Consider the following 27,850-nt stretch of genomic DNA (forward strand, 5'->3'; position numbering starts at 1 on the left):
CAGGTGGCACCGGGACCTAGTTGATATAAATACTAGCCAATCACAAAAGCCTTATTCTGAATGAGGCTAGCCAAAAGGAGGGAGAGGAGGGAGGGAACGTGAATTGAAGTAGAGATGGAAAATGATGGAGTGATGTCAGGGTGGGTGGCAGAGTAAATTTAGAGAGGTATAGGCTGCGAAAAAGTGAGTGTGGCAGAGGAGATGGAGACAGGAATTTAACCTGGATTTGTAGAAGGGAAATGTGAAACTCAGGGGGGGAGGGCAGTCATATGAATTCAGCAGTACAGGTGGATAAAAAAGTAAATTACAGTTGTGGTGCTGCTGAGGAATAATAACAAATCCCTTCTATTTATCTCAGCGGTGGTATTTCTAATTGACGGCTGGTGAGATGAGAAATACAGGGATCTGTGTGTGCTGACATAATCCTCAACTCCCATTTCTCTCACCAGCAGCAGGTCACCTTGACTTCAACAGAAGTTGATGTTCTTCCCTCCTCATGCTCTCCTAAGGGTAAAAAAAAAAATTAAAATGGGGATGATGACATTCATGTCTTCACGCGCACACAGTCGTAGTCATAGTGTTGAGCTGGATGATGATGATGATGATGATTGAGCAGGTGAAGGGATAATGGCGGCATGTGCTAACAAATCAGTGTCAGTGGCTTTTACACAAAGCTAGAGGACAGATTTATGACACGTCGGCACATTTTCTTTGCCCTCCCTCTTGATTTTATTAGACCGTCACCAATATATTGGCTTATATCGCCTTTTCACAGATACTGTATATCAGTATTGGGTTTATATCAGCTGATAAGTAACAAACTGCAGTAGCCAAACATGTTTGAGATTAGTGCAGTGGTGCCAGAGTGAGTTTCAAACAGGGGTGAGTTTAACTTTGGATGATGTAATACACTAGTAAACTTTGTCATCAGGGCTGCACAATTAATCAAAACATCATTGAAATCTCAATATTGCCAAGAGCAGTATCCAGCATGTGACAAAACAGCAATATGACGAAGTCAGGTAGAACTGCAGAGATGCCCTGACCTACAAATCTTGTTCTACAGATGTAAGAAAACGCGTTTGTTTGGTATAGACCCCAACAGATGTCCCATCATCATGATTTTTATATTTTTATTCCCGTAAAAATGAAAATTGTGATGCTAAAATGATCAATCCCACTAATGAATCATAACATATGTCAATCCTTTGAATGCCCTCTGTCTCTAGTTTTTTTTTGTTTTTCATTATAATGAAATGGCTACTATGGGGAAGAACATCATCATACATGAATATGGTTGTGCTTATTGAATCCATAGGAGTTTGAGCTTTCCAGTAATACCCAGTTTATGCAATTCCAATATTGTTTATGGCTCCCCAGTATACAGAAATAGTCAGTATAACTGCAAAAAACGTCATGGTTTTTACCCAAAACTGCATGGGATTAGCATAAAGTGGGCATGTTTGTAAAGTAGAGACTTGTGGGTACCCATAGAACCCAATTTCATTCAGATATCTTGAGGTCAGAGGTCAAGGGATTCCCTTTGAAAATAGCCATGCCAGTTTTTCCATTGCTTTCCAACCTGGCCCCTATTCCAGCATCAGTGGTCCCCATTAGTTTGCCATAGTTTGTCCACCAGCGAGCATTAAATAATAATAATAATAACTGTAAAATGTCCCACAGAGGACATCATATCTTTGTCATGATTCTTTGATAAGATTCTAAAATCTGTGTGGCTGTGGTACTAATTACAGCAGCTTTAATGAACTGTTACCACATTAAACAGTGTTAATCTAAAGAGTCAAATTAGGTGGAAAGGACAGATGCTTTCTTTAGACTGAGATACTGTCTGACAGCTGACTCTCTGTGTGTGTGTGTGTGTGTGTGTGTGTGTGTGTGTGTGTGTGTGTGTGTGTGTGTGTGTGTGTGTGTGTGTGTGTGTCATGTAGGCTGCATTTGGCACACTTTCATACCCCATATGGTTATCTGTTCAGTCAACCATGTTTAGAGTTTCCCAGCTTTGCGAGGGAATTACACTCAATCCTCTGAACATTTAAATGCAGACACACACACACACACACACACACACACACCCTCTCTCTCTCTCTCTCTGCTGGTTGAACACACAGGTCAGCACAATATAGCAGTTCTGCAGCTCTGCACAGTTACGGCGCTGTGAATCAGTCTGACGTGGCCCTTAAACTGCAGTTTTTATAGCTCGTGTTGGTGCATCTATGAATCCATAAACAATGATACTGCCACTTTGTGTCTATATGTGTGTACTGCACATACATTGTTTTAACAGCATCAGTAATAATGATATAAATAATGATATAATTCTGTGTAGATGGATATGTAGAGCTTGGCACTAACACTGACAGAGTTATGGATATAATTCTCACCAGGGTCAAACATGATAAAAACTGATCTTCATCATACTGTGATGTGCTTCTGTAGATATACTTTTGTCCTGCAAAGGCCTCAGATTTACATACAATTGTGCTTTTTTCGTATTTAGTGCAGTAGATGGAGGTAGATGAGTGACATTTATTACAAGACAAAGTCAAAAAGACAACTTCAGTTTCAGAAAGACATACAAATTGTTTGATAAAATCAACATTTGAGGTTTTCTAGATTTAACAAATATATATTTTTTAATTAAGTGGAAACTTATTTTCAGTGTGTTCATGAACTGATGCACTCATATTCTTCTTCATAGTCATTTCCTCCATATCTTAAAAATAGAACATCACTAATTCTGAAGCAGCTGGACTGACACACACACACACACACACACACACACACACACACACACACACACACACACACACACACTTCCTTTTAACATAATGGTGAAAACTTGCCCAATCACCCTCCAGTATTACAGTCAAGCGTGTTGAAGGGCCATGTCAGACAGATGCAGCAAGGCAAGCGTGAACATTGAGACACACACACACACACACACACACACACTCACACACACAGTTGCAACAGGTGCACACATTCACACATTGTAATTCACCTGATGCAGTAGAACTAATGTCTTTAACAACACAGGATAAAGGAAGAAAAAGAGGGTCTAAGTTGGAGAGGTTTGCGATGCGACAGTAATTCTCCTGCCTTCCCTTGTGTCTCATTGATCATGTCCCCTGCCCTCCTCTTTCTTTCTGACCCCCCATGCTTTTCCAGAGAACGCAGAGTAAATCCCAGAAATTCCTCTTATGTCATATGTTCTCCCTCCTCTGTCTGTTACCGTCTTCCTGTTGTCCCATAGAGTATGAATGGGACATAAGTTATGGTTTTAGGCAGTGCTGAATGCTCAAAGCCTCCTTGCTCCTCACCATCCACCCCTCCCTCCCTCCCTCCATCACTCCCTTCCTCCCTTCCTCCCTTTGCTGCGGTGGCTGCGGTCATCCTGGTAACAGCCTGCATCTCTGCTGCTGCTGCCGCCGCCGCCGCCCTCTCTTCACTTGGGTTGAAACAAAACAAGTGAAACTAATGTTACTTTGCTTTGTTGCACCATTTCACACGAGGCATCCTTCAAGGCCACAGCATCTTGCACAGATCTTTATTTAGGCACATCAAAGCCTCTGTATACAGATGCAGTGTTCATATACAGTTAATGCTATCCTGCTGATCATTATGATACTTTGAAGATAAAAGCAACATATTGTGATACAGTCATGAATGAATAAATATTGATTTGATAGGAAACCACATATCTTGGTTGTCTTTTTCTTATTCTTAAGTCTGCAGTAACATTAAGTGACACCATTTTCTCAACTAGTTATTTAGTTCCTGTCCTGCTGGTCATCATATCCAAATAATAATGATCATATGGGTTTAAATCAGTAGTGTGGACAGACAGAAAAATGTAGCCGTCTCTGCTACATCCTGCTTGTTGCAATGTGCTTGCAACGTATTAAGCCTGTAAACAATTGTTACAAAGCATAGTGTACATAAATAGCCTCAGACTCAGCCTTGAATTGAGGGCCAATCTGAAGAGCCATTACTTCTATAATTAGGAAAATACAACCACTCTACACTTATTCTTCTCTTCGTTTTTTGCTAAATCCCTTTTCTACTTCCTGACCAAATCCTCCCATATTTGCATAATGTTAAAAATGTCTAGAAGGGGGTATATAGACATTTGTAACTGTATGCAAATATGGGAGAATGTGCATGCCAATTTCATGCTGCCTGAAGTGAAGATAGAAAAAGATGCTTTTCTTCTGCATGCAGAGATGCCCTGCTTTCACTGTGGTGTGCACTGCTCTGATTTTTGCAGCTTAGTTGAACTTTGACCTCACATACACAGCGATTTCAAGAATCCCCAGAGTTATGTAAAAACAACTTTTTGGTCCTACCAGGACGTTAGAGAAGATGTGGATAGTGGGTGCCTATTTCAGCAAATTTACAACATACAATTTGCAACAATTTCCTTGCTTGTTAATTTGGATGTTTCACTGATCAAATCAAACGCCATACAAAAAATTCAGGCTTGAGAAGAGCCCTGTAGGCAAATGTATCTGTACTTTGCAAGTGACAGTCATATATGTCATATAAGACTTTGGGATTGGCTTGTAATCACTGCTCACAAATCACTTTAGTGAGACAAGCCCCTCGGGTTGTTTATGTTCCTCTGTACTCTGTAGCATCCTATTTAGCTGCTTTGTTTGATGTTTAACTTCACACTGGAGCAGAGGGGCATTTAGGCTGACCCGATGACATGCTCACCTGCCCCATCCCCACCCATATGCACACCACTGGTATAAATGTCAGTTGAAAGCACCTGTAGTTTCATGTCCAGAATATTGTCATATTATTGATATTGACACATTTGATCAAATATATTTCAGTCTGTTGATATTGCCTTCCTCAAATGTGATCACTTACTGGACACAACAGTAGTCCTAAACTCTACTTCCAAGCATCATTTGTCCTATAGTAGGCAAACAACTGACATGTTGCTGTAATATATTCCATCATAATGTTTAATTATGTCTCCAAGCACTGCACTGTCTGTCATGCTGTTGTCTGTGAGCCCTCCAGTTGCCCTACAAAAAGCCCATTAAGACAGCCTGACACAAGTCATCTGCATGCCATGATGAAGGCGGCAGCAGCAGCAGCAGCAGCAGTCTGTAGTTGTGTGAGGCAGCTCGAAGCAGAGGGGCGGGGAGGGGGCGCAGCCGGAGCTCACATCCATTAACGACCACCGACAAACCGGGAAGCCTCCCTCCGGTAGCATCGCAGCGTCCACCGACACACGGCCGGGGAAGATGGTCGCGGTGCAGACGTCCCCCAACTCGTCTCCGTCGGCGGAGTGGATCTGCTGCCTGGATAAAAGGTGGGTGAACAACACAGACAAGACTCCACGAGACGCTTCCACGCCGCGCATCCCCACGCACACGGCGATGATTGTGTTTTCTCAGCTCTTTCATTCACCAACGTGATTAATCGCAACCGGCGATCGCTGCGTGTGCAGTGTGTGAGTGTGCAAATAATAGCGTGATACGCCTCGTTTTTAGCGTACTATAGGTTACTGTCATTTGCAGTGAATGTGCAGCCCTCGCCCAGTGATGGTAAAGGCTGCTGTGAATAACAATATACACAGAAAAAACAACAACTAATCCTGTGTTTGTGTCCGCTCGGTCAAAAAGGCGTTGGTGGCTTCGGGGGTCTGACACTGGGCTGTCTCTGCACTGCATGAGCTGTGATAGGTGGCTGATAAGACGCACATGGTTTATGTCTGTAGGCTTAAATCAAATAGCCATACATTTTTAAAATACTACCAAGGCTTGCATGTTAGTCATTTACTCGAAATGTGGAGTAGAGGCAGGTCAGTTTTTTGGCCACAATGCTGCATGTGAAGCTGTATTTGTCTGGTTAGAATAACTGAACTGCCAATTTGCCAATATGTTATCTCTCATCCTCATTTCACAATCCAGAAGCTGCAGTGTTCAGAGAAGCTTTTAGTCCATGCTGTATCTGACCAGTTCACATGTAAGGTGTCATGCTGCAAGCCTACTGTGCCAAAAAAAGGCATAGTATCCAAGGGAGAGGGCTTAAATAAATAAACAAGATGAAATGGCAGCTTATGGACTAATTACTGTAGATGATACACCTCACACCTAAAACAATGACATATAAGACATGCACCCCACAGCTCATACACCCACACATAGTGTACACACCTCACTATGACACATCCTCATGTTACCATTGGCAACCTGAAGCTACCATCTTGTCTCCTCTTCCTCACCTGTAATAAGACTGGGAGCATGATCTAAACAGAACATGCTGTTGTGTAGGGCTGTAACTAATTAATCTGATGACTGTTTTCTATTGTATTCTATAAAAGAAAATGGTGAAAAACGTCCATGATTTTCCAGAGTCTGAGGTGTCATCTTCACATTTCTTTGTTTTGTCCGACAGTTGAAAACCCAATAATATTCAATTTCCTATAGTTAAAATCCACCAAATATTCACTTTTAAGAAGCTGGAGCCACTAAATTTGTGCGTAATTGTTGCTTTAAAAAATAATATATCTTCTGTTGATTGACTAATTGATTAGTTGTTAAACTGTTTGACTATTAATTAGTGTAATTTGTTGTTAAGTTATTGTTAAATGTGGAAAATTGGGTAAAATATGATATAAAATCATTGTGAAAGAAGATTTTTACAATCATTGTCTAATCTGGTGTTGACAATAATGAAAGAAGCAACCACTAAACAGCACATTGCTGTATGAGGATGGAGCAAAAATGTGTCACAGATGCAGTATCATGGAGCTGTCCCCAGTGGAATCAAGGCGTCACACTAAATGTTTGTATGCAGTAGTAGGCGGGTGTCAGTAAGGGCAGCCTGGGTTGTTATATTAGACTGGACAGGATCTTATTGTAGAGCACTCAGTGCTCCTCAGCTATGCACCTTCTTATACAATCAATATCCAGCACAGTGTGTGTGTGTGTGTGTGTGTGTGTGTGTGTGTGTGTGTGTTTTGTGTGTGTGTGTGTTTGTGTGTGTTTGTGTGTATTTGTGAGCTTTCATCTACACAGTAAGTGTTGATGTGGGAAGAGTGAGAGGCGGGGAAGGGGGGTAAGGTAAAAGAAAGACAGAGGTTAAGATACGACTGTCTCTAATATATCTGTCCACAGACATTTATTGCCAGTGAGTGTGAAGTATGTGAGATAAGATCAGATTTGTTTAGTTCAGTGTTGCCCCGGGCAGGTAATAGACAGTCCAGTCAACACACAAACAGCGACATCCAGATGCCAGTTGAAGTTTAATGTCATCAAATTAGAAGCACAGAGCACTGTGACTCTGTAAGTCTAAGGCCAAAGCAAGAAAAAGTCTTCTAAGTTAAACCTATTGTCTCATTCATACGTAGGTTACTTTGCTGATATGACGAGGGTAGATGGGTAATTATTTTTATGAGTAATCTTTCAATGATGAATTGTAAACTAAGCGGTGTTTATGCTGATTAATAGGCAGTGTTTCTAACAAGATCTCAGGTTGTTAGCAGTGATGCAGATGGGTGTCTGAAGAGCTGCGTACGTACAATTCTAGAGTCTCTCTGCTACAGTAACGCGTTTATCTGCCAGCTCGGGGAATCTGTTTGTGTTGAGGCTGTCTGACATTTTGGTTGGCTGCCACGAATCAACCTATGATTTATTTTGTCTGGAAACACAGAATTTTTCCAGATGGATGTTTTCTAAAACAATCTGCAGAACCTTCTGGTGTCTCTCGATTTTCTGTTCAGTGTGTTATGCCGGCCTATTTGTAAATCCTGTGTGTGTGTTTACGTAGCCATAATTGGTGGTTGAAAGCGGAGATCTCTGCTGACATGAACAGTGGGGTTGAGGCTGAGGAAGGGAGAAGTCAAGAAAGAGAGAAAAGGGGGACGGAGGGGAGAGTAAGACAAGGTGAGCAGCTCTCAGGTCACATCCGTCTCACACCAATGGGAGAGAAACAAATTCCACTGGACAGGCAGGGAGCGAGCAAGCACAGGACAACAGAAGAGAGAAAGACTGATGGAACAAGGACTTAACCAGGGGATTATAACTGACAGATCTTAACAGTTTCGCTGTAGACGGATAGGTGAAGGGTGACACTGGTATTACCCATTCAACCCTGCAGAGTTAACCTCCCCGTGTCTCTCTGTTGCAGTGTGTGGGAGTCCACCTGTCTAAACCATTAACCCAGCCTACGCTGGGATATGACGCTCTATCGGAGCACCAAGGGCCAATACGCAGGCAGTGGGAGGATGATGGGAGGATGAGTCAGAGACAAAAAAAGGGGCTAAAAAGACAGAGAGAAAGAAAAGACCCGTCTGTAATAGCCCTGAGTGCGTGGCAGATGTTGTGGGACTGGAATATGTGTTGTGCAGTGCAGCCCTTTAGGCTAAGTCTGTGTTTATCAGGGAGTACCGTCCCGGGTACGGAGGACAATCCGCTACAGCTCGGGGACACAAATATGTGTGTGTTTATCCCTGTATGAACATGTGCGTGAGGGTAAAAGGGGGAGTCATTGCTGCCTGTGAGCTTGCAAAGCAGAAATAAAAGGATAATAATGGGATGATGGTGAGGGCGGGTGCGTTAGTGGTGGGACTTGATAGATGGAGGGAAACGTGCCAGTAACAGAGAGGAGAAAATGGATAGCGTAAAGAAGAAGAGGAGGCATTTGTTCTTTTTTGAACTTGCCTATCATGTTCCTTAGAGAAAGAGGCAAGTCTTGAGAGAGGAGAAAAAATAGATGGAGATGAGAAATATTTAGTGGAGGCAGTGGAGAAGAGAGAGCTGGGAGCGAGGGAAGGAGAAGAGGAAGGAGCTGAAGGAGGAGAGGGGATAGACAGCCTCTCGTCTGTGAAGGAAGAAGCCCACAGTGCATTAGCTATTCTGTATGAACACACACACACACACACACACACACACACACACACACACACACACACACACGTGCAAGGATGAGTCACTAGCAAAAGGAAAATAAGTGAATGAATGGGGCTAACTGCAGTGTGTGTTACTCTAAGAGGTTTTGGCTTTGTAGTTTTTCATCACCACATTGCATAGCAGAAGGTTTAAGCTCTCAGATCAAACTTCTGTGTGTTCTCATGTCTGTGTGAGGTGTAGAGGTCCAACAGTGGCGTGTGTGTGTGTGTGTGTGTGTGTGTGTGTGTGTGTGTGTGTGTGTGTGCGTGTGTGTGTGCGCGTGTGTGTGTGCGTGTGTGTTCGCATGCGCGCTAAGATTTAAGCGTATTAGAAATAGCAGCAGTACAAATGAGATCTTGCATCAACACCCTGTGGGGGGTCTGAGCCGAGAGAAGTAACGCCTGCAGCACTCCACTGTTATCGCAGAGACTCCAGGCCGAACAATGAAGCTGTGCGCTCACACAAACACACACACACATACACGTACACACAAATACATAGATAACAGCAAAACATTAGAGCTGCCTTTTATCTTAAAGGACAATACCACTGATTTTTCATGTTTTAGTCCATTAACTGCTAATTACGAGTATTTAACATCACTGCCAACCACTTTCCAAAGTGTACTGCAGGTTTTTGATTGATTTTCTTACCCTCCATGCAGAAATGGACTCACTTGAGATAGATAATCCATCACTGTGAGCTAGTTACATCATGCAGTTTATCATTTTGTATAAAATAGTTTTGCAGTTGATAGGCCAAAACGTAAAAAAAACACTGATATGGTTCTTAAACAGCTAATGTTAGAATTAATGAGTGGTTCTTTTTGTGCACAGGCCTTCGGAGCGCTCAGGAGAGGATGTGGACATTATATTGACCAGACTGAGAGAGGTCAAAGCCTTCCATAGGTTCCCACCGCCGCTCTTACTGCAGATCTGTGCCTGTGCCTTCTACGAATGTCTGGAGAAAGGCATCACATGTACGTACTTGTGCGCACACACACACACACACACACACACAGCACACACACGCACACAGACATAGCTGTTGTGTTGGTTATGTACAACAATAGATGCTTCTGAGGCTTCAGGCTCAGACTAGCACTCTGCAGTGAAACATCATTATACAGTATATATAGTGTTTGGTATTATATGACAGTCGGGCTGCAGAAGATCCCTTCACTGTTTGAAGTATGATGCATTGGAATGCAAAGTACTGTGATCATTTAAATTCATGTTATCCATATACAAATTATGCAAGCCTTTTTCAACTCATTTGTGGGATGTACATGTAGCACATTTGATGACTTTCCTGGAGAAGCCTTTTAATGGCTACAATTAAATGATTATTGCTGTCAATTACTTTTAAAATAATTTCCCAAGAAATTCTGAAAATGCCATGAAAATATCAGAGCTCAAGCTGAGGTTTTTAATTGTTTCGTTTAAATATTCTATAGATATTTACACTCATATAAAAGAGAGAAAAGCTTCAAATCCAGACACTGACGTTAAAAAAAAAGTGTGGCAGTGAATGTGTGTAATACATGATTTCTAATATTGTTTTTTGATCAGATTATCAATAAATAAACTCATGTCAGCATACTAACATTGAGGACCTTTTTGGATTTGTGTCACAGCAAAAACAAGGATGTTGTTTCATCTCCTGGAGCTAAAGAATGTAATCGTCAGTTGGACAAATGCTTCTTAAACAGCATTGATTGTGATATCATGTTATGGAGTGGTGACATACGTTTTTTTTTTTTTATGGATTTCTGCTTAGTAAAATGTTTTTTAGACAGCGTTTAATGTGTTTTACTGCCTGCAGTGTTTCGACAGGGGGACATTGGCACCAGCTGGTACGCTGTCCTGTCTGGCTCTCTGGATGTGAAAGTGTCAGAAACTGCCAACCATCAGGTGAGATAAAGTTCAACTCAGATTAGAGCTTCATATACAATAACTTGCTTAGTTTTACTTCTGCTGCTGCTGTGTGTCTGTTCTGTGTTTCCTGTAAATCATTTGAATCACAAATGAATGAATGAATGAATAATGAACTCTGGGGTTTATTCTGTAAGATGCGTTATTTTCCTACTCCCTCTTGTACTATTTTTCACCATAACCTTCTCTGTCAAGATCCAGGCTGATTTACAAGTGCCCCTCATGTTAGAGAGCTGGTCCTGTATGATTCTCCTCAATGCTGACATTGTTCTTGTACATTAGCTCATGTCTCCCAGCTTAAATATGCTAGAGCAAAGCTGCCACAGCACAGAAAACAAGTCCTCTGAGAACTGTGCTTTCCGCTACTTGTTTTTGTCTCTGTATGCCAGAGTGTGGAAATAGGGTTAACTGCACATATAGAGGATAAAAATGAGAGTGAGAGAGAGAGAGAGAGAGAGAGAGAGAGAGAGAGGGAGAGGGATAGAGAAAGGATTTGTTCCCAGTTAAAGAAGGAGATAAGAAGCCCCTCCATTGTGAAACGTCCTTTTTATGTATGTAGCCCTAAAGTGCCATTCGTGGCCTACTTTCTGTTATATTCGAAATGTCAGTTTGGACAGGGTTTCCATAGCATGCAGAATATTTGTCTAAATCAGTGGCTGGTGCGCGTGCATGTGTATGTGTGTTTGCTAGCCTCTAGCCTGTCCAATTATATCCAGCAGCACCCAGAGATATTTTCCTTACAGGAGACTCCGTTTACTAGTCGTTCATATTTGAATTTATTTGCATAAATTACCATATAATAATCTGTCTGCTCTTCATATCTGTCTATTTATGTTAAGCAAACCTTTGGATATATCTTTTTGCTACTGCTGTGAGGTGTCTAAGGCTGCCACAATTAGTCGATGGACAGAAAATCCACAACTATTTTGATAATTAATTAATCATTTTTGTTGTTTTTAAAAGAAGAAATCCAAACGTTCTCTTGTTTATGCTTTATGTGTGTTTTATTAAAGAAGGGTTTCAATATGTAGGACATGAGAATGCATTATACATTTTCATTTAAGAAAAACAAAACAAAGCAAGAGAATACGACTTGATAGTATCCAACATAAATGAACGCAAAAACTTGCAGTAGTATAAAACAAATATATTGTGTTTGTGTGCAGGATGCAGTCACTATCTGTACACTGGGGATCGGGACAGCGTTCGGGGAGTCCATCCTGGACAACACGCCACGCCACGCTACCATTGTCAGCAGAGAGACCAGCGAGCTTCTCCGAATTGAACAGAGGGAGTTCAAGAGCCTCTGGGAGGTGAGAGACAAATAGAGTTTTAAAAACCATATCTAGCTGTCAGTATGAGCTATGAACCTCATGATTCAGCATAAACTCTGTCTTGGTAGTGTACCTAAAGGTTTCCATCTTGGAAAACGTTTCTCTATTGAGACTGCAAATGTCAGACAACCTTCCACTGTAATTGTGTCTTTAACCACAAGAGGGCTGTCCACCATAACAGTGCCTTCTGTTCCAGCTATTAGATTTACACCTCAAGTGACACCCAACAAAGAGCTGATAAAGGCACTAAAAGGGAGAAAGAGGAGTGTGTATGTACAATACATGCCCATGTGTGTACTCTATTGTTTTCAGAGCTTGCTGTGGCTCAGTGCAGTATTTACAGTACAAGGGCTGATGCACCAAACCATTGCACCGAGAGCTGTATACGAATGTGTTATATGTGCATATTAGTCCTTGCACCACTATGAATAAAACAGCTGTGTGCTGGGCTCAGGTACCTCTGCATTGATTTCAGCACTTTCTGATTGGATTGATAAAGAGGAGGATACATAGTGTCCTGAGGCGATCTGACTAATTGTCATTAAGCTGGTAAACATAGTTAATTTTTTCTCTTTTACATAATGGTTTGGTTAAAAACGTTGTTAAACTCTGCCTTTCTCACAGCGGATATTTTGACAGGTCACTGTATGAACAGCTCAATTCATGTACCTTTCCCTTTCATTCCAGTAATTAACATAATTACTTACACATGGGCTTTTTTTGCTGTGGCGAGCCAAAATGACGAGTTGAAATGTTCTATGCAGATAATAATTTATTGCAAAAAGTAAATGACAGTAGGAAATTGGTGAAATCAATAGGATTCAATTGCAGTAGATATTATTCAAATAAAAATGCAAAGACGTGCTGCTGCAATCATCTTTCCCTCTGTGATTAAGCATGAAAAGGAATGTGTGGACATTACAATAGGTAAGCGTATTGATATTGCTGGCTAATATTTTTTATATCGCAGATTTAACTTCTATCAGTAAAACACATCACTGTGTACCACGCCTAAGAGGGGGGAAAAAGCCAATGATACTGTAGTATTGAGTGACTTAGACGAATCATGTTCAGAATATAAAAACAATCAGCAAGTACATCAGATATTGCAAACGGATACTTTATCATACAACCTGGAGGAATCAGCACTCAGTAACATGGCTTTGACCTGGCGTCTTCTTTGCGAGCTGGCATTGTAGTAGTGGTCTCTCAGTGGGCCTCCTTGTTGAGGTTACCCTCTCCATTCACTGGGTCACTCTCACAGAGGAAGTCCTGGCAGAGCAATGGATCAGTTTATTGTAGCTTCACAGCACCCAAAGACTGTCTGACCTGTTGTTAGGCTCTATTGTCCTATGTTCCACCTGCAAATCCAAATGGTCCTGTTTTCTTTGAGATTCTAAATGAGATTTTACAGGTGGTCCTGGGGAGTAAGACTAGGTACGTGCAAGGGCTACATTAGCTGCTACAAGCATAATACACCTGAGGATCCCACCAAACTGTCAGCAGTAGGAGTTGTGGGTAGTGTATGCGCTGGGTTTGATAAGGAAGAAGAATGCGTAGAATAAAAAAGACAATATCTTGGCATCTCGCTACATTGATTTTTAAAATTTTTTTTTAACTCAAAAAACTCAATGGAGCACTCTTAAGTGCAGGCTTTTATTCCTACTACAGAATGTGAAACATTAATTTTCAGTGATGAAATAAAGTATATGAGGCTTTAATTACTGCTCTGGTGAGTGACAGTGGACAGATATCCATCCAGATTTTCTGTGTATTAAATATTCATTAAATCCTTATTGTTATGATTTATAGAAACAACCCAAAGACTGTTATTATGACTAGATTAATAGAAATTGGATTTACTGAAACGTGAGCTCACCATTTTATGATGCAGGAACATATAAAAGCGAGATCAGACAATAATTGGTTATTAAAGCATGTGTGCTATCGTATTATCAGCCTGCAGTGTGTTTGTTTGTCAACTAAGTGCACTCAGTCTCCCTCTCTGTTGTCTATTTTAGGACAGTGGAAATAAAGCAGAAAACATAGCCCGGGGGTTCACCTCCTTTGAATCTTATTCAGCTCATAGTGAAAGGATCTTTGTGTTTTATGTGTGTGTTAGGGTTGTGCATGGACTAATTTGTGCGCTTGTGGTTGTGTGTAGTGAGGACTAGAAAGCTACAGGATAAATGCAGTCATGTGTTTGATGAAAGGATGAAAGAGGAAAAAAAAGCGCTGCTCCATAATCCTTACAGCAGGTGAAAAAGAGAGATGAATAAACAGGGTGTAAATGTAAAACAGATACGTGTAAACATACAGTTTATCAAACAGCAGATGGTTGTTTGGCCTCAACTGTGGCCGGCTGGTATTGTAAGTCCTTCCTCTTTCTTTTTCTATTTACTCCTCTGCCCCTTTCACCTGCTCTACATTTCTCTTGCCCACTTCCTCTCTCCTCTATTAGCCGTGCTGTGTCTTTTGCCAGCCGCCTTCCTTTCCTTCTCTCCCTCCTCCCTCTCCATCCTCACCCTCACTACTCCTTTCTTTCCCTCCTGTGCTTCCTTTCTCTGTCTTTCCTCCTCCTCCACTAGAATAGCCCAGTCATACGGCAGCTCAGATCACCGTGGTAACCTGTGAGAGAAAGTGGTTTGGTTCTTGGCTCGATCACAGAGAGAGAGAGAGAGAGAGAGAGAGAGAGAGAGAGAGAGAGAGAGAGAGAGAGAGAGAGACACTAGAGAGAGAGAGAGACACTGAGAGAGAGAGAGAGAGAGAGAGAGACTGACTGGGGCGACTGTGTGTGTGAGAGGAAGAGAGAGAGAGAGAGAGAAAGAAAGGAGGAGAGCAGCTTGTTTTGAGCAGGATGCTATCCGGTGGCTTGTGTGTGAGTTGTAAAGGAGCAGAGGGCAGCTCTCTGGGGTTTCAGTCCCTCCAGTATTAGGCAGCTGAGTGAGTGTGTTACCTCAGGTGAGTCTGACTCCTCGACTGTAACACTGTGTAGTCTGTGGTGGGCATGTGGGCTAGATTGTGTTTCACTGTCATGTTTCCTTTTATTAACTTGTGTTGTTTTCAAATGATCAATTTGAAACTTCCAGAGGTTGTTTTGCTGTGTGTGTGTGTGTGTGTGTGTGTGTGTGTGTGTGTGTGTGTGTGTGTGTGTGTGTGTGTGTGTGTGTGTGTGTGTGTGTGTGTGTGTGTGTGTGTGTGTGTGTGTGTTCCTTGCAGTCCTCAGAAGGCATAGGTTGCTTGGTAATGACCTTGCTGAAGAGCAATGGCACATTCAAGCTCAAAATGACCTGCTGTGTGTATTTCAGTGTCTTTGCTATAGAAATATAGAAAAACAGATTTTATTGTTCGTAACAGCTGTAAGAGGAGCATCTCTACACGTTTAGCAACTTTAGCTGCTCTCATTAACCCTGGTTTGAATGCTGCTGCTTGTGTGTGTGTGTGTGTGTGTGTGTGTGTGTTATATAATGTTAGTTGTTCTGCATGTAAATGAATGTTGTACAAAGGGCTTTGTTTTGAGGGGCACTTGGAGCGTGTGTGTGTGTGTGTGTGTGTGTGTGTGCTATAGAGAGAGACGAATAAATGTGATGGGCTTTGATGTTTAATGGATGGTGATATCTTACACATGATCACAATAATAATAATAGAGGTGTAAATGTTTTAAAGACATAAATCGTGTGTGTTTTGTTTTGTAGAAGTATCGTCAGAGCTTGGCTGGACTGTTGGCCCCTCCTTATGGAGCTATGGAGAGTGGATCCAACAATGACAGTGAGTAGAAACAAACACACACACACACACACACACACACACACACACACACACACACACACACTAGAATGAAAGAAAACACTGTACAATAAAAAATAATAAGTTGTATTTGGATAAACAACAAACGCCAAAATGAAAATATAATGTAGTATAATAAAGACGAAGGTGCACTTTATTTATTTTTTATTTGATGGAATAAAAACTATATTGCATACCTGTCATTGTAAAGCCCTCCTGCTTCTGTTTTTAAGATATTATACTTGTGTCTCACCTAATGTTTATCGGGACATGTCGTGCAGTAGAACATGCATAGCACAATGAATAGGTTGTATTTTGATGTTTTGTGGATGAAAAGTATCTGCATCCTGTGAAACACTTCAATTTGACCAGTTTTTCCTCCTCAGGACTCACAGACAAAGACAACATGAACTCAGACTCTGCAAACAAAGCTCACAACAAGGTAAACACTCACTCTGGAACCCAAAAGTCTGTCTTGAATTCGTGCTGGAAGTATAAAAAAAAAGTTCAGCATGGCAACTTGATCCTTTAAATAAACTCTGCCAACACGGCAGAGAGCTGTGCCCTTCCTCGCAGCACACAAAGCATGAATCAATGAATGAATGAAATCAAATGGTACTACAGAAAACAAAAGCACCATTCTGTATGTTGTTAACAGTGGAGAGAGTATACAGTCAAATTGGACCACAGTGTCATAAAAGTGCACTGCTGCATACTTTCATGTTTGTGAATGAACCAGAGTGCCAGAATGAATTTTAGAGGTGAGACTGTTCTGAGAAGAGACAAGTGATGACTCACAGCTGTGATCCTCTGTAGTTATGCTAATGCTAGCTAATGCATGCACAAGGAAGAAAGATCCCATCTGCCCAATTAGCATGCCTTGCTTTGTTGTTTTCTACAGCAGCTGTGTGTGCGTGTGTGTACACATCTGTCGTTTTCCTCAGTTTCTAAAGTGCAGGTGTGATCTGTATAGGATGTGTTTGCGTGTTTTTGATACAGTTTCACCGGTATGAGTGCAGTATAGGGCTTTACTCTATGTTACGAGCATTAAATTCAGTACACGTGTCCCTTGCAGCGTGTAAAATCATACCATATTTCAACCATAATCCGAGCCATTGTTCTAGTCAGTTCGCTGTGTAAATATTTAAGTGCATTTGCCCATGATCAGGGTCAACTGATAATGTGGCATTTTCTTCAGAATGTGGTCTCAGATTGGTGTTTCTCTTGCCTTTGTCTGTATAAATGTTGCAGCCTGGAGGCAGCACAGGTATTGGACAGGTATTGACTCTTGGATTACAGTTCACAGTCAGTTCACCAAAATACTCTGGTGTGTTGTGTAGATTCCTTCAGAGAAGCTGCAGAGAGCGGGGAAGGTTCTCCGCAACGCCATCCTGTCCAGAGCCCCACACATGATTCGAGACAGGAAGTACCACCTAAAGACATACAGGTAAGAGTTTGTTCGTCTACAACGAGTGTTTAAACAGAATTATGCATTCAACAGCTTTGGAAAACATTTAATTGGTATGGGTGTATTGCAGACAATGCTGTGTTGGCACAGAGCTGGTGGATTGGTTGGTGCTGCAGAGTGCCTGTGTTCTCACACGGTCCCATGCTGTCGGGATGTGGCAGGCACTACTAGAAGAAGGAGTGCTCAACCATGGTAACTAAAAATGTGTCTTTCTCTGTTGCTTTCTGAGCGTGTTGTATTCAGTTAATTTTTTCACATCCACTGCACAGTTAACATATAATCTCAAACTTCTATTCCAAAGCAGACAAAAAGAAAAGAAGACAGGGGAGGGTTCATTTCTTCACATTATCTTTTTTCTGTTACTGTGTAATGTATAGTTATGTGTAATATGAAGTGCTATTGACAGTTTCATTTCGAGTTGTAATAAGCTGGTAAATAGACACTTACAGCGCCTTTCTAGTCTTCTGACCACTCAAAACGCTTTACACTACGTGTCACATTCACCCATTCACACACATCCATATACTGATGGCAAAGTGTAAGTTAAGTGTCTCCGCTTGACTCTAGCTTGGTGCTTTTAATAAATCTGAACATCAATCACAGTGAAAGTTTCAGTATGAATACCAGTGTGAGAATTAATGAGAAGTTTTGAAGCAGGAACAAAAAATAATAAGAATATAAAATATAGATTGAATCTCAAATGCATCCACCTCAAAGAAGATATCTGAAACAATGTTCTCAGATAAGAAAACAACTGCGATTGCTGATAAATCACCAGTGCATCCACAGTTTGTGCGTTTAAACGTTTACACTTGTGCCTTTTTGACCGTGTGTGCTTGTCTGCTCCTCAGTGGACCAGGAGCTGGGTTTCCAGGACAAGTACCTGTTCTACCGTTTTCTTGATGATGAGGAGGAGGACACGCCGTTGCCTAGCGAGGAGGAGAAGAGGGAGAGTGAGGAAGAGCTGCCAGAGACCATCCTCTTCCTCGCTCAGATTGGCCCTGATGCACTACTACGCATGATCCTCAGGAAATCGTCAGTAACAACCAATAAAATTGCATTAACTGATATTACACTGGCAACATGAAAAACATTTCAAATCACTATATATGTATTTCAAGTACATCAAGAAAACTTATTTAACCATTTCCGCTTCCTGCCACTCTGCTACTGCTTTTTTATATTCCAATTATGCTAGTGAGTTGGCATACTGAACCAAATGTAGTAAAACAATACTATATATAATTCAATCACATTATTCTAGCATTAGGATGTGTCATTACTAATTTTACTGCAGCGTAATAAGACGTGCGTGCAGGAAATATTGGCGGTGAGTTAATTCTGACTAACCTCTGTGTGTGTCTGCAGGCCTGGTCAGAGGACAGGGGATGACCTAGAGATCATCTATGATGAGCTGCTTCACATCAAGGCCTTAGCTCACCTCTCCAACACTGTGAGTCAGCCGGTCCACTTTTCTTTTAAAGGGACAGTACATGTTTCCAAGAAGGCTGTTCAGTTATCAGAGCCGCTTGCTACAGCCGTTTTGTTTTTAAGACCAGAGGGAGAAGTTGCCACTGGCAGCGTTTTTCATACCAGCGTAGTAGGATGCAGTTTTACACTAATCTGCCCTGTGTTGGCAAGCACTCACCTCGTAGGGGAGTCCTTAAGTCTGTAACAGCTCCAGAAGTATTTTTGTTGTTGATTTCATGCTCCATATATTCCTAGAATCAGTAAGTAGTTTACAAACAATGGGCTTACAGTAAATTAAGTTCTTCATTTAATTGTTTTTTATTCCTATTCTCTTCCGTTATGCTTTTGAACACAGTGCTTATAAACATACATTTCAGGGGAATAAAAGTCTCATAAAACAAAACTCTCCATCTGCTGTCATGACGGAGATCCTACATCACTTGATAAGGTGTACTCTGTTTTGCAGGTGAAGAGAGAACTGGCGAGTGTTGTGATCTTTGAATCGCATGCAAAAGCTGGAACCGTGTGTGAGTCTTTTATCCACTTTGTACTATCACAATAAAGTTAATATTAATGCATTTGTAAATGGGATGTAAACGTAAAAGTTGTCATGGACTTACTGTAGAGTTGGCTCTGAGCTTTTGGCCTATATGTCTTAACATTTTGCCAACTTGCCACCATTAAAGTATGGCAAATGAACTATTAGCAAGTCCTGTTTGCAATGTACCCATAGATATACAGACAACTATCACTGGATTACTTTGATACTGAAGAAAATGCGATGATTCTCAGGCGAGGTCTGGAGTTGTGAGGAACATCTTTTATAGTATTATTTATAATGTTTATTCGCAGTGGAGATAATATCCTCAGGAAGTGTAGCAAAAAATAATGATGAATCTAAAAATATATGTATTTATTATGTCTGCGTGTTCAGATTTGACTCCCTCCTCTCCCTCCTGTGCCCCATCCAGGTGTGCCTTGCAGTTTAAAGACCTCTGGTGTACAGAATGTTTGTTAGGACTGTATGTGGCGGTAAAATGTGTTTGTCCTCCTTGTCTTCCAGTGTTCAACCAGGGAGAGGAGGGCACATCATGGTACATCATCCAGAAGGGCTCTGTCAATGTGGTGATCTACGGCAAGGTGTGTATGTCGAATGCATTCATCCACCTACATGCTTATATTTCTTTCATGAGCATTGATATAATCTTCCGCTTCGTTTGATGATATTTCATCTGGAAGTGATGGATTAAAATGTGTAGCTGATCGTGTCTGTGTGCAGCAGACCAGCAGTATCTGCCCTGTGGGGCTGGGAAACACCCGCAGTGGAGTTTGACAAACTCTCCTCAGCTCGGCCATGACTCATCACCGTGATTAAATAGCTTAAGGGATTGTACGCATACACAATTTCACACCACACGCCGATTTACAACCACTGTACAGACATATGTACTCTACATGCTTATGTGCGTGCATACACATTTATCACACATGTACATACACACATGCACTCTCCGCACACACAGACAGATGATTCATCCCTTCAAGCCCAGAGGCTTCAGGGCTTAAGATGACTTGTAAACTGTGTTTGCGTATGTTTGTATCTTGAAGCGTTTTGGTTTATGTGTGCATTCATGCGTGTGTGTGTGTGTGTATGTCTTAGGGTGTGGTATGTACGCTCCATGAGGGTGATGACTTTGGCAAGTTGGCCCTGGTTACAGATTCACCTCGTGCCGCCTCCATCGTCCTGAGGGAGGACAACTGCCACTTCCTCCGTGTGGACAAGGAAGACTTCAACAGGATACTCAGGGTAGGCTGACGAGAGATGGACATTTATTCTCTGGTGAATGCAAGTATAGCCACACTAGCTCCAAATTACTACCTTTGGTCCAAACTGTTACAAATACTGTTATTAGCAATGTATATTCACAAGTCACAGTCAAAAGATAAAGTCAAAAGTCAGATGCATTCCACTGAACACTTTGTGAATTCATTCATTTGGGCTGTCTGAAGCATCGTACTGCACTCTGTGCCAGGTGACTGGGATGTTTGTCTCCCTCCTCTGGCGGAGGAGCTGTATTACATTTAAAAAGCCACATTTTTGTGTGTGACATGGAGTGATGTTACTGATTTGTCCATTCATCTTGTTGTATTTTTCAGGATGTGGAGGCCAACACAGTACGTTTGAAAGAGCATGAACAAGTTGTGCTGGTGTTAGAAAAGAGTCCTCGCGCCTCCACCCTGGGAAGCATCAAGTATGTGTGAGGACTCTTGCACACACACACACACACGCACATATATATATACTCCCTCACTCTCGCTCTCAAAAGTAGGCTTTTTTTAAAAAAAATTCTTCATGTCTCACATTTTTGCAGGTACACTGTGATATCAGGAACACCAGAGAAGATTCTTGAGCACTTCCTGGAGACCATGAGGATGGACATACATCACAGTGAACCAGGTAGCCGAATAGAAATATGTAAAGTAAAATGAAAAGGTCATTAGACCTAAATTAATTTTGAATAGATGGTTACCAGAGATAGTCCAGACACTATGTGAAAGGCATTGTAATAAAAGGCTGGAATAGAGAGCTATGCTAGACAAATGGATTAATAATGGATGGTATTTTCACTACCTTTTGAACCTCTTAATATCCTTCCTTTCCCCTCTGTCTCTTTTCCCTCTTGCTGCCTGTTATTTTTCCTTTCTGTTAGACCCAGCAGTGGATGATTTTGTCCTCATGCACTGTGTCTTCATGCCCAGCAGCCAGCTGTGCCCTCTACTCATGGCACAATATCCTTTCTGCCTTTGCTATTTCTTTTTTTTATGTACTTTATAAATATTATTACTTTATATACTCAATGTGATACCCACTTATCAGGTTGGTACACTTACAAGTTTATAACTGTAGCCAGAATGTTATGTTGACAAATCCTGCTCAGAAATTGATGGACACGTCTATTGTTTACTGCATACCATAACCGTCCGACTGACAGCATCTTGGACTGTGCAACTTACCGGTTCTGCTTATGGAAGCGCTGAAGCAGCAGTTGACCATCCAGCACTAATGAACTGCTCACAGAGTGCACACCTCGCTTCACACCAAGTCGTAATCTCAGCCGAGAAGGTCTTTTCTTATTGTCTTCGTCATTGTACTGCAAACAACTGCTGCACTGATGGTTATTCCCTTATTTGGTACCTAGGATGCAGTGATGAGGGTTAACTATGGCCGTGAGAAGGTTCAAATATCCGTTCTCTTTTCAGCAAAGCATTTAGTTCTTCACATTGTGTTTCTTGGTCAGGTGGTATGTCAGTGTGACCTGTAAATAAAAATGTTCTTGAATGGCGCTGTGATAGGTTTATACACAACTATCTCCCCTTCTAGATGTGTAACTGTTTGAGAGCTCTACCTAGCATAAGATCTTATCATAAACTGCATCAAAATATGGATTTAACCACAGCAACAATTCCCATAGATCAGTGCTGTGATCCTACACGTCTGTCTACGTGCTTACCATTTCGGAAATGTAAGATCTACATTTTTCTATTCATCTTTAACCTTGTGTGCACCTACCATGCGGCATCTCCACCTGGCTCTGAACAGGAGAGGTTGGAGTACACGGTCAACAGTAAGAGGAGAGTCCTTATTCTGTCCCTGCGCTGGGCCAACACACACACATACATGCTACAGGAGGAGCCTGCTCCAATCTCGTTCCTAGAGGTGACCTAAAGCAAGCTTTTAAATATCAGCGAATTGCATAACTAATACAGATATATGCATGTAGTCTGAGTGTGGCTCTTCCTCTTTGTCTCTGCAGGAGTTGTATGGGAGTTTATCAAATGATTCTCGGATGATGAGAGCTTTGAAAGACTTGGTTCCTGATCTGGAGAAAGTCGTCAAATTTCAGTACGTTTCCCAGCTCCTGCATGTTAAACTTTCGCTGTGATTATTTAGGTACCAGCCACATTTATTGTGTCTTTTTTTTAATTTTACCCTTTTTGTATTTTGTAGTTCGGAAGAAGCCAAATCTGCAAAAAAGGCAAGTCCTGACTACTGTTTTTGACGAAATGTTATAGCACATTTTATATGTTAGCTGCATCACATGTTAGCTGTTGACTATACTCTCGTGTAATTCAACAGAAAACCCTAATACGACAGTTCAGCAACGGGGAGGAAAGGCTGCAGAAGAAACAGCCCATTAGGAATCAAGATGACGGTAAGTTTTCTTTTACTCTGCAGGTGGTGGGCTCCAACAATGAATTGAATATTATCGCTGACCATTCCTGCAAGTAATTTTAAATTGACTCTGTCTGTCTAGTCCTATTGAAGGTGTACTGCAGTGACCACACGTACACGACTATCCGGGTTGCTGTGGTGGCGACGGGAAGAGAAGTGATCAGCGCTGTGGCCGACAAACTTGGCACCACTGATGAGCTCCTGTTGGTCAACCTCAGCTCTGCTGGTGGTAATATTACAGATATATTTAGATATGAAAGAGCAGTTTACAGCAACATTACCTACAGACAGATGTCAATGCTATTACCTGGGTATACCAATTGCACTGTGTATGCAAGGAGCAGGATTTAAAATGTATGGTACTTAATGGTCGCCAATATGGTAACTGTCTTTAGGTTTAGTATTGGGATATATATATAGATGACGAAAACTCAACTATCCCCATTTTTGTTACAGAAAAACTAATCCTGAAGCCAAATGACGTGTCAGTGTTTTCTGGTCTGAGCATCAACGGGCGATTATTTGCCTGTCCTCGAGACCAACTGAACAGTCTGGTAAGAGATGAGTGCCTACTTGCACTTACATTAAGTTTTATGAAGTGGGTTTACAGTAACACCTAGCATAGATTCTTAGTCGTGATTATACTATGATGGCGCTGAAGTACAAGGCGGAGTAAGAAATGTACGGTACTGTAGAGCATAATGACTTCTGAGCAGGTGATTTCCAATATATGTGTATAGTAATGTAAGCACTATTACAATGGATCCTTTTCACATGACATTGTTTGAAATAAGCTACAGGTGTAAAAATACGGATGGATGATAATAAATTGATTATTTAATTTGTTCAAAATTGTATTTGTGTTTTTTTTATATGCTTATGAATTTGCACAATGTTTGTGTTTGTGTTGCTCAGACTCCTCTTCCAGACCAGGAGGGTCCCTCTGCAGGCTCCATGTCAACTTTTGAGCTGATGAGTTCTAAGGACCTGGCTTACCAAATGACCATGTTCGACTGGGAGCTCTTCAGCTGTGTCCATGAGGTATCACACAAGCACACTTAGACACACTAAAACCAACTTTAGGCCAGTAGTAGAAGACTACGATCTGTTACAAGACGTGTACAGTGTCGCAAACCCTGCAGGAGTAACACTTGATAGATGCAAGATGGCAGGACATGTCCACTGCTCCCCCGTAATGTCTCACCCCCCCCCTTCCCAGCACGAGCTGCTCTACCACACGTTTGGCCGGCAGAGCTTTAAGAGAACAACGGCCAATCTGGACCTGTTTCTGCGGAGGTTCAACCAGGTTCAGCTGTGGGTGGTCACTGAGGTCTGCCTCTGCGGGCAGCTCAGCAAGAGAGTCCAGCTCCTCAAGAAGTTCATCAAGATAGCTGCACAGTGAGTAGGACCTGCTGGCGACTGTCACACACTTCATGTGAATGCTGTTCTGCACACATGCACTCAGATGAAGAGTTTCTAATATACATTGCTTGTGTGTGTTTGTCGATAGCTGTCGGGAGTTTAAGAACCTGAATTCATTCTTTGCCATCATCATGGGGATGAGCAACCCAGCTGTCAGCAGATTGAGCCAGACGTGGGAGGTAAACTATGTCTAATTCTGATAATCTAATAATCTGTGTCTAGAGCTTCAGTGAACCTTGGGTCTATTCCACTGCTGCTAAAGTACAACAAGTACTACATTGAAATCTCTGTTTTTCCTGGCAGAAACTCCCCACCAAGTTTAAGAAGTTCTATGCTGAGTTTGAGAGCATGATGGTGAGTTGCATGAAATTAAATTACCATTGTATTGGGGTGGCAGCAGAAATCTATAGATGGATAGATTAAAAAAAGTTTATACTTAAATACAGTAGATATTTCAAAACATGGGCAAATGAAACCCAAACTAGCTGAATACAGTATCTATACAACTTGTGATAATTAAGAAAATATGTTTAGTTTTTTTTGGTTGAACTGAGTACCAAATCTCTTAGAAATTGACATTGCTTATATGTTTGGTGACAGGACCCATCACGAAACCACCGGTCTTACCGACTCACTGTCACCAAACTGGAACCGCCAATCATTCCCTTTATGCCCCTCCTTCTCAAAGGTATGACACACATGTCTCTCTCTCAAGAAAAGCCCAGTCACTGTATCACATGGGGATAAACTCTGGGAGGAACTCGGCTGTTGTTAAATTTACTTATTTTCTTTACAGATATGACATTTACACACGAGGGCAACAAGACCTTCATCGACAATATGGTCAATTTTGAGAAAATGGTGAGTTTCTGTGCTCATTGAATTATCAATTTTAGGGAAATTTTATTAGCATATACTTCACTCAAGTTGAATGTAATATCTAAAGAGTCTCTTACCCTCAACTCTTCAGCGTATTATAGCTAACACAATTCGACAAGTGAGGCACTGTAGAAGCCAACCGTTCAGTAAGTCTGCTTTTTACTCATCACCCCACCTTTATCACATTTACATCCTGGCTACACACACAATCTTCCAATCACATTTTTTTTCCATTTCTCCATTAGATCCCGACATATGCCAACCCAACAAAAATCAAGCGGAGGTACGGGGGTACGTAAGGAAGCTCTGTGTGATCGACAACCAGAGGGCGCTGACGCAGCTCTCCTACAGGATGGAGCCTCGGCGGACATGAGCTCCAGATCTTCCACCACCACCGCCTTCTCTGTGACGATAGCATAAAAACAAAACCCCACACACATTACCCGGATAAAACAACTCAACACAACTGGTCGTACAGTAGCAAATCACACGGTCAATGACTTTAGCACTATTATGGACTATTATGGATCAAGGACTTATACTGTGCCATTAAACGCCTCTTCCTCCTGGACAGAAAGTGTTCAGCTGATCTCTTGTCGCTGTGTCTCTGAGGGTTTTAACCGTACTAGTTGTTACTGTTTGGGACCTGTTAGATAGAACTGTAATGTATAGAACTGGAATCAATATCCTGCATGACTGAACTCCATAGGCTTTTTGTTCTATACAGTGGATTTCTATCGGACTGTCCTGTAATGTTGTGCTACCCCCAAATGAGCCCTAGTTTACAATATATTACTGTACCTGCCTGTAAAGCAAACCTTAGTCTCCTGATGGTCCTACTCATAGACAGAAAACACAGAAAACCCCATGAACCGTAGTAACCTAGACTCTGCATTTTCCCTGTTGAATATACAGATAAATATGAAATCTGAAAGTACTTATTTACTTCATAATGATTATATCCAAGTCTTTGAAAATCTTTAGGATTTGATGGCCTTTAGATAAATATCAGTGTCCCCTAACTAGTCAGACACTTCAAAACTACTAAACAGAGTATTAGTTGGATTAAAGCCCTATTGGTAATGCAAACAGTGTTCAGATTTGTCACTGCAGTATTGCGTTTTATTTTTGCATCGAAAGTACATCTCCTGAAGAATATGAATTATTCTAGATGATGAAGTTGCTCGGTACGATCTTCTCCGAGGTCAGCCGTATGATCAAAATGTACTCCTTTGATTTTGAAGCGCTGATCCTAGACGCAGAATCTAAAGTCAACTTCTACTTTGAGGGGAAATCTTCTCATCTTTACAAGTCGTGATCAGTCCGTGTAATTTTATTTTTATATATGTGGGTGTAGATTTTGAGTGTGTTCTTGACAAGTGTCATTAATTTTCCTTTGATCTCAGGAGCTTTTGATGTGATGGTGTGTGTCGAGAACTGCTGTGAGGCTGGCTTTTCCCCAGAGCAGCCTGTAACTGTACTGTATGTGTGGTCTGCCTTGTAAATAAAAATAGCTAATTTAACAGTGCTCACGTTACCATGAAATTCATTAAAAAAAGGTTTTTGGCACACAAACATTCAGCAATTTTAGAAACATATAGGGACTAAAAGCTCTGCTGCATCTTTTTTGTACCATTTTTATCTCTCTATCTGCCATCTATTCATTTTATGTAAATATAAAATATGAAAGACATGAAACTTGCTTCAATATGAATATTAGAAACAGGTAATACTGTAGAATATCGTATACGAGTGTTTGCACAGTGGTCTGCTAGATCTGAGCGAATTAAGCTGCAACAACATTGACTCCCTTGATGATCCATTTGAGGTCATCACGTGATCTTTTGTCTGACACCACCTATGGGGCCAAATCACCAGCTCTGCGCATAAAAGCCTAGTTCACACATGGCAACGCAATTCGATGCAGATGCTCATGGGGAGGAGCCATTTTTGAATATGAATGTTGGCCATCCGCCTCCTGAACTCTACCATCACCCTGATGTGACAAACTTTCCACTTGCAGAGAAGAGATTTGATTTTCCAGCTGGCAGATTGCTGGTCTCATGTCTGCTCCCCAGAGGAAGAAGCCCTCTGAATTTGGTTCTGAACCAACACTTTCATACTATGGAGTGCAATGATTCACTGCAGCTTCTGGGACCTGCGAGCAGGCCTTCACACTTTTAAGTCATGTTTTATTTATCCAATGAATCACTATTAAGTCCCCTCTTGCACTCAATTACTGTCAACAAGTCCTAACTTCCCCGAGCTGATCTCACCTGTCCCCACGCAGTGATGTCAGCAGGGCTATCTTGCTTAATGATGTCACTGGGTCATTCCTGTCGGGTTGAGTAACACACAGTTACGCTGCCTGGCTTCTCCGATGTGTGTTTTTA

General features: G+C 41.5%; 1 protein-coding gene across 5 annotated transcripts; it reads left to right on the forward strand.

Annotated features, from left to right (window-relative positions):
• Nucleotides 1-167: 167 nt before the first annotated feature.
• LOC127361663 (rap guanine nucleotide exchange factor 4-like) lies at nt 168-26,985 on the forward strand. Of its 5 annotated transcripts, none has more exons than XM_051396448.1 (30): nt 168-5,347; nt 9,767-9,909; nt 10,755-10,843; nt 12,031-12,177; nt 15,894-15,966; nt 16,371-16,426; nt 17,325-17,431; nt 17,523-17,644; nt 18,304-18,487; nt 18,821-18,905; nt 19,389-19,449; nt 19,986-20,062; nt 20,583-20,729; nt 21,080-21,180; nt 21,295-21,380; nt 21,634-21,712; nt 22,490-22,640; nt 22,738-22,826; nt 22,932-22,959; nt 23,061-23,136; nt 23,239-23,385; nt 23,613-23,710; nt 24,072-24,197; nt 24,376-24,554; nt 24,667-24,757; nt 24,882-24,932; nt 25,179-25,266; nt 25,375-25,439; nt 25,549-25,603; nt 25,703-26,985. In XM_051396448.1, the coding sequence occupies exons 1-30, from the start codon at nt 5,280-5,282 to the stop codon at nt 25,828-25,830; spliced, it is 2,997 nt and encodes a 998-aa protein (XP_051252408.1). In that variant the 5' UTR covers nt 168-5,279; the 3' UTR covers nt 25,831-26,985. The 5 variants fall into 5 exon arrangements, with proteins under 5 accessions (XP_051252408.1, XP_051252409.1, XP_051252413.1 ...); XM_051396449.1 differs by having other exon boundaries at nt 23,239-23,382; XM_051396453.1 differs by having other exon boundaries at nt 21,080-21,174.
• Nucleotides 26,986-27,850: the final 865 nt, after the last annotated feature.

The sequence above is a fragment of the Dicentrarchus labrax genome, unplaced genomic scaffold, assembly GCF_905237075.1.
Source record: "Dicentrarchus labrax unplaced genomic scaffold, dlabrax2021, whole genome shotgun sequence".
NCBI classification, from domain to species: Eukaryota; Metazoa; Chordata; class Actinopteri; family Moronidae; genus Dicentrarchus; species Dicentrarchus labrax.

Bases quoted from the DNA above. Each gene is read 5' to 3' on its own strand.
- LOC127361663 (XM_051396448.1), top strand. From the start codon at position 5,280: ATGGTCGCGGTGCAGACGTCCCCCAACTCGTCTCCGTCGGCGGAGTGG. The intron at 15,967-16,370 runs GTGAGTAGAAAC...TTTCCTCCTCAG, and splicing joins GAGTGGATCCAACAATGACA to GACTCACAGACAAAGACAAC. The intron at 19,450-19,985 runs GTGAGTCTTTTA...CTTGTCTTCCAG, and splicing joins TGCAAAAGCTGGAACCGTGT to TGTTCAACCAGGGAGAGGAG.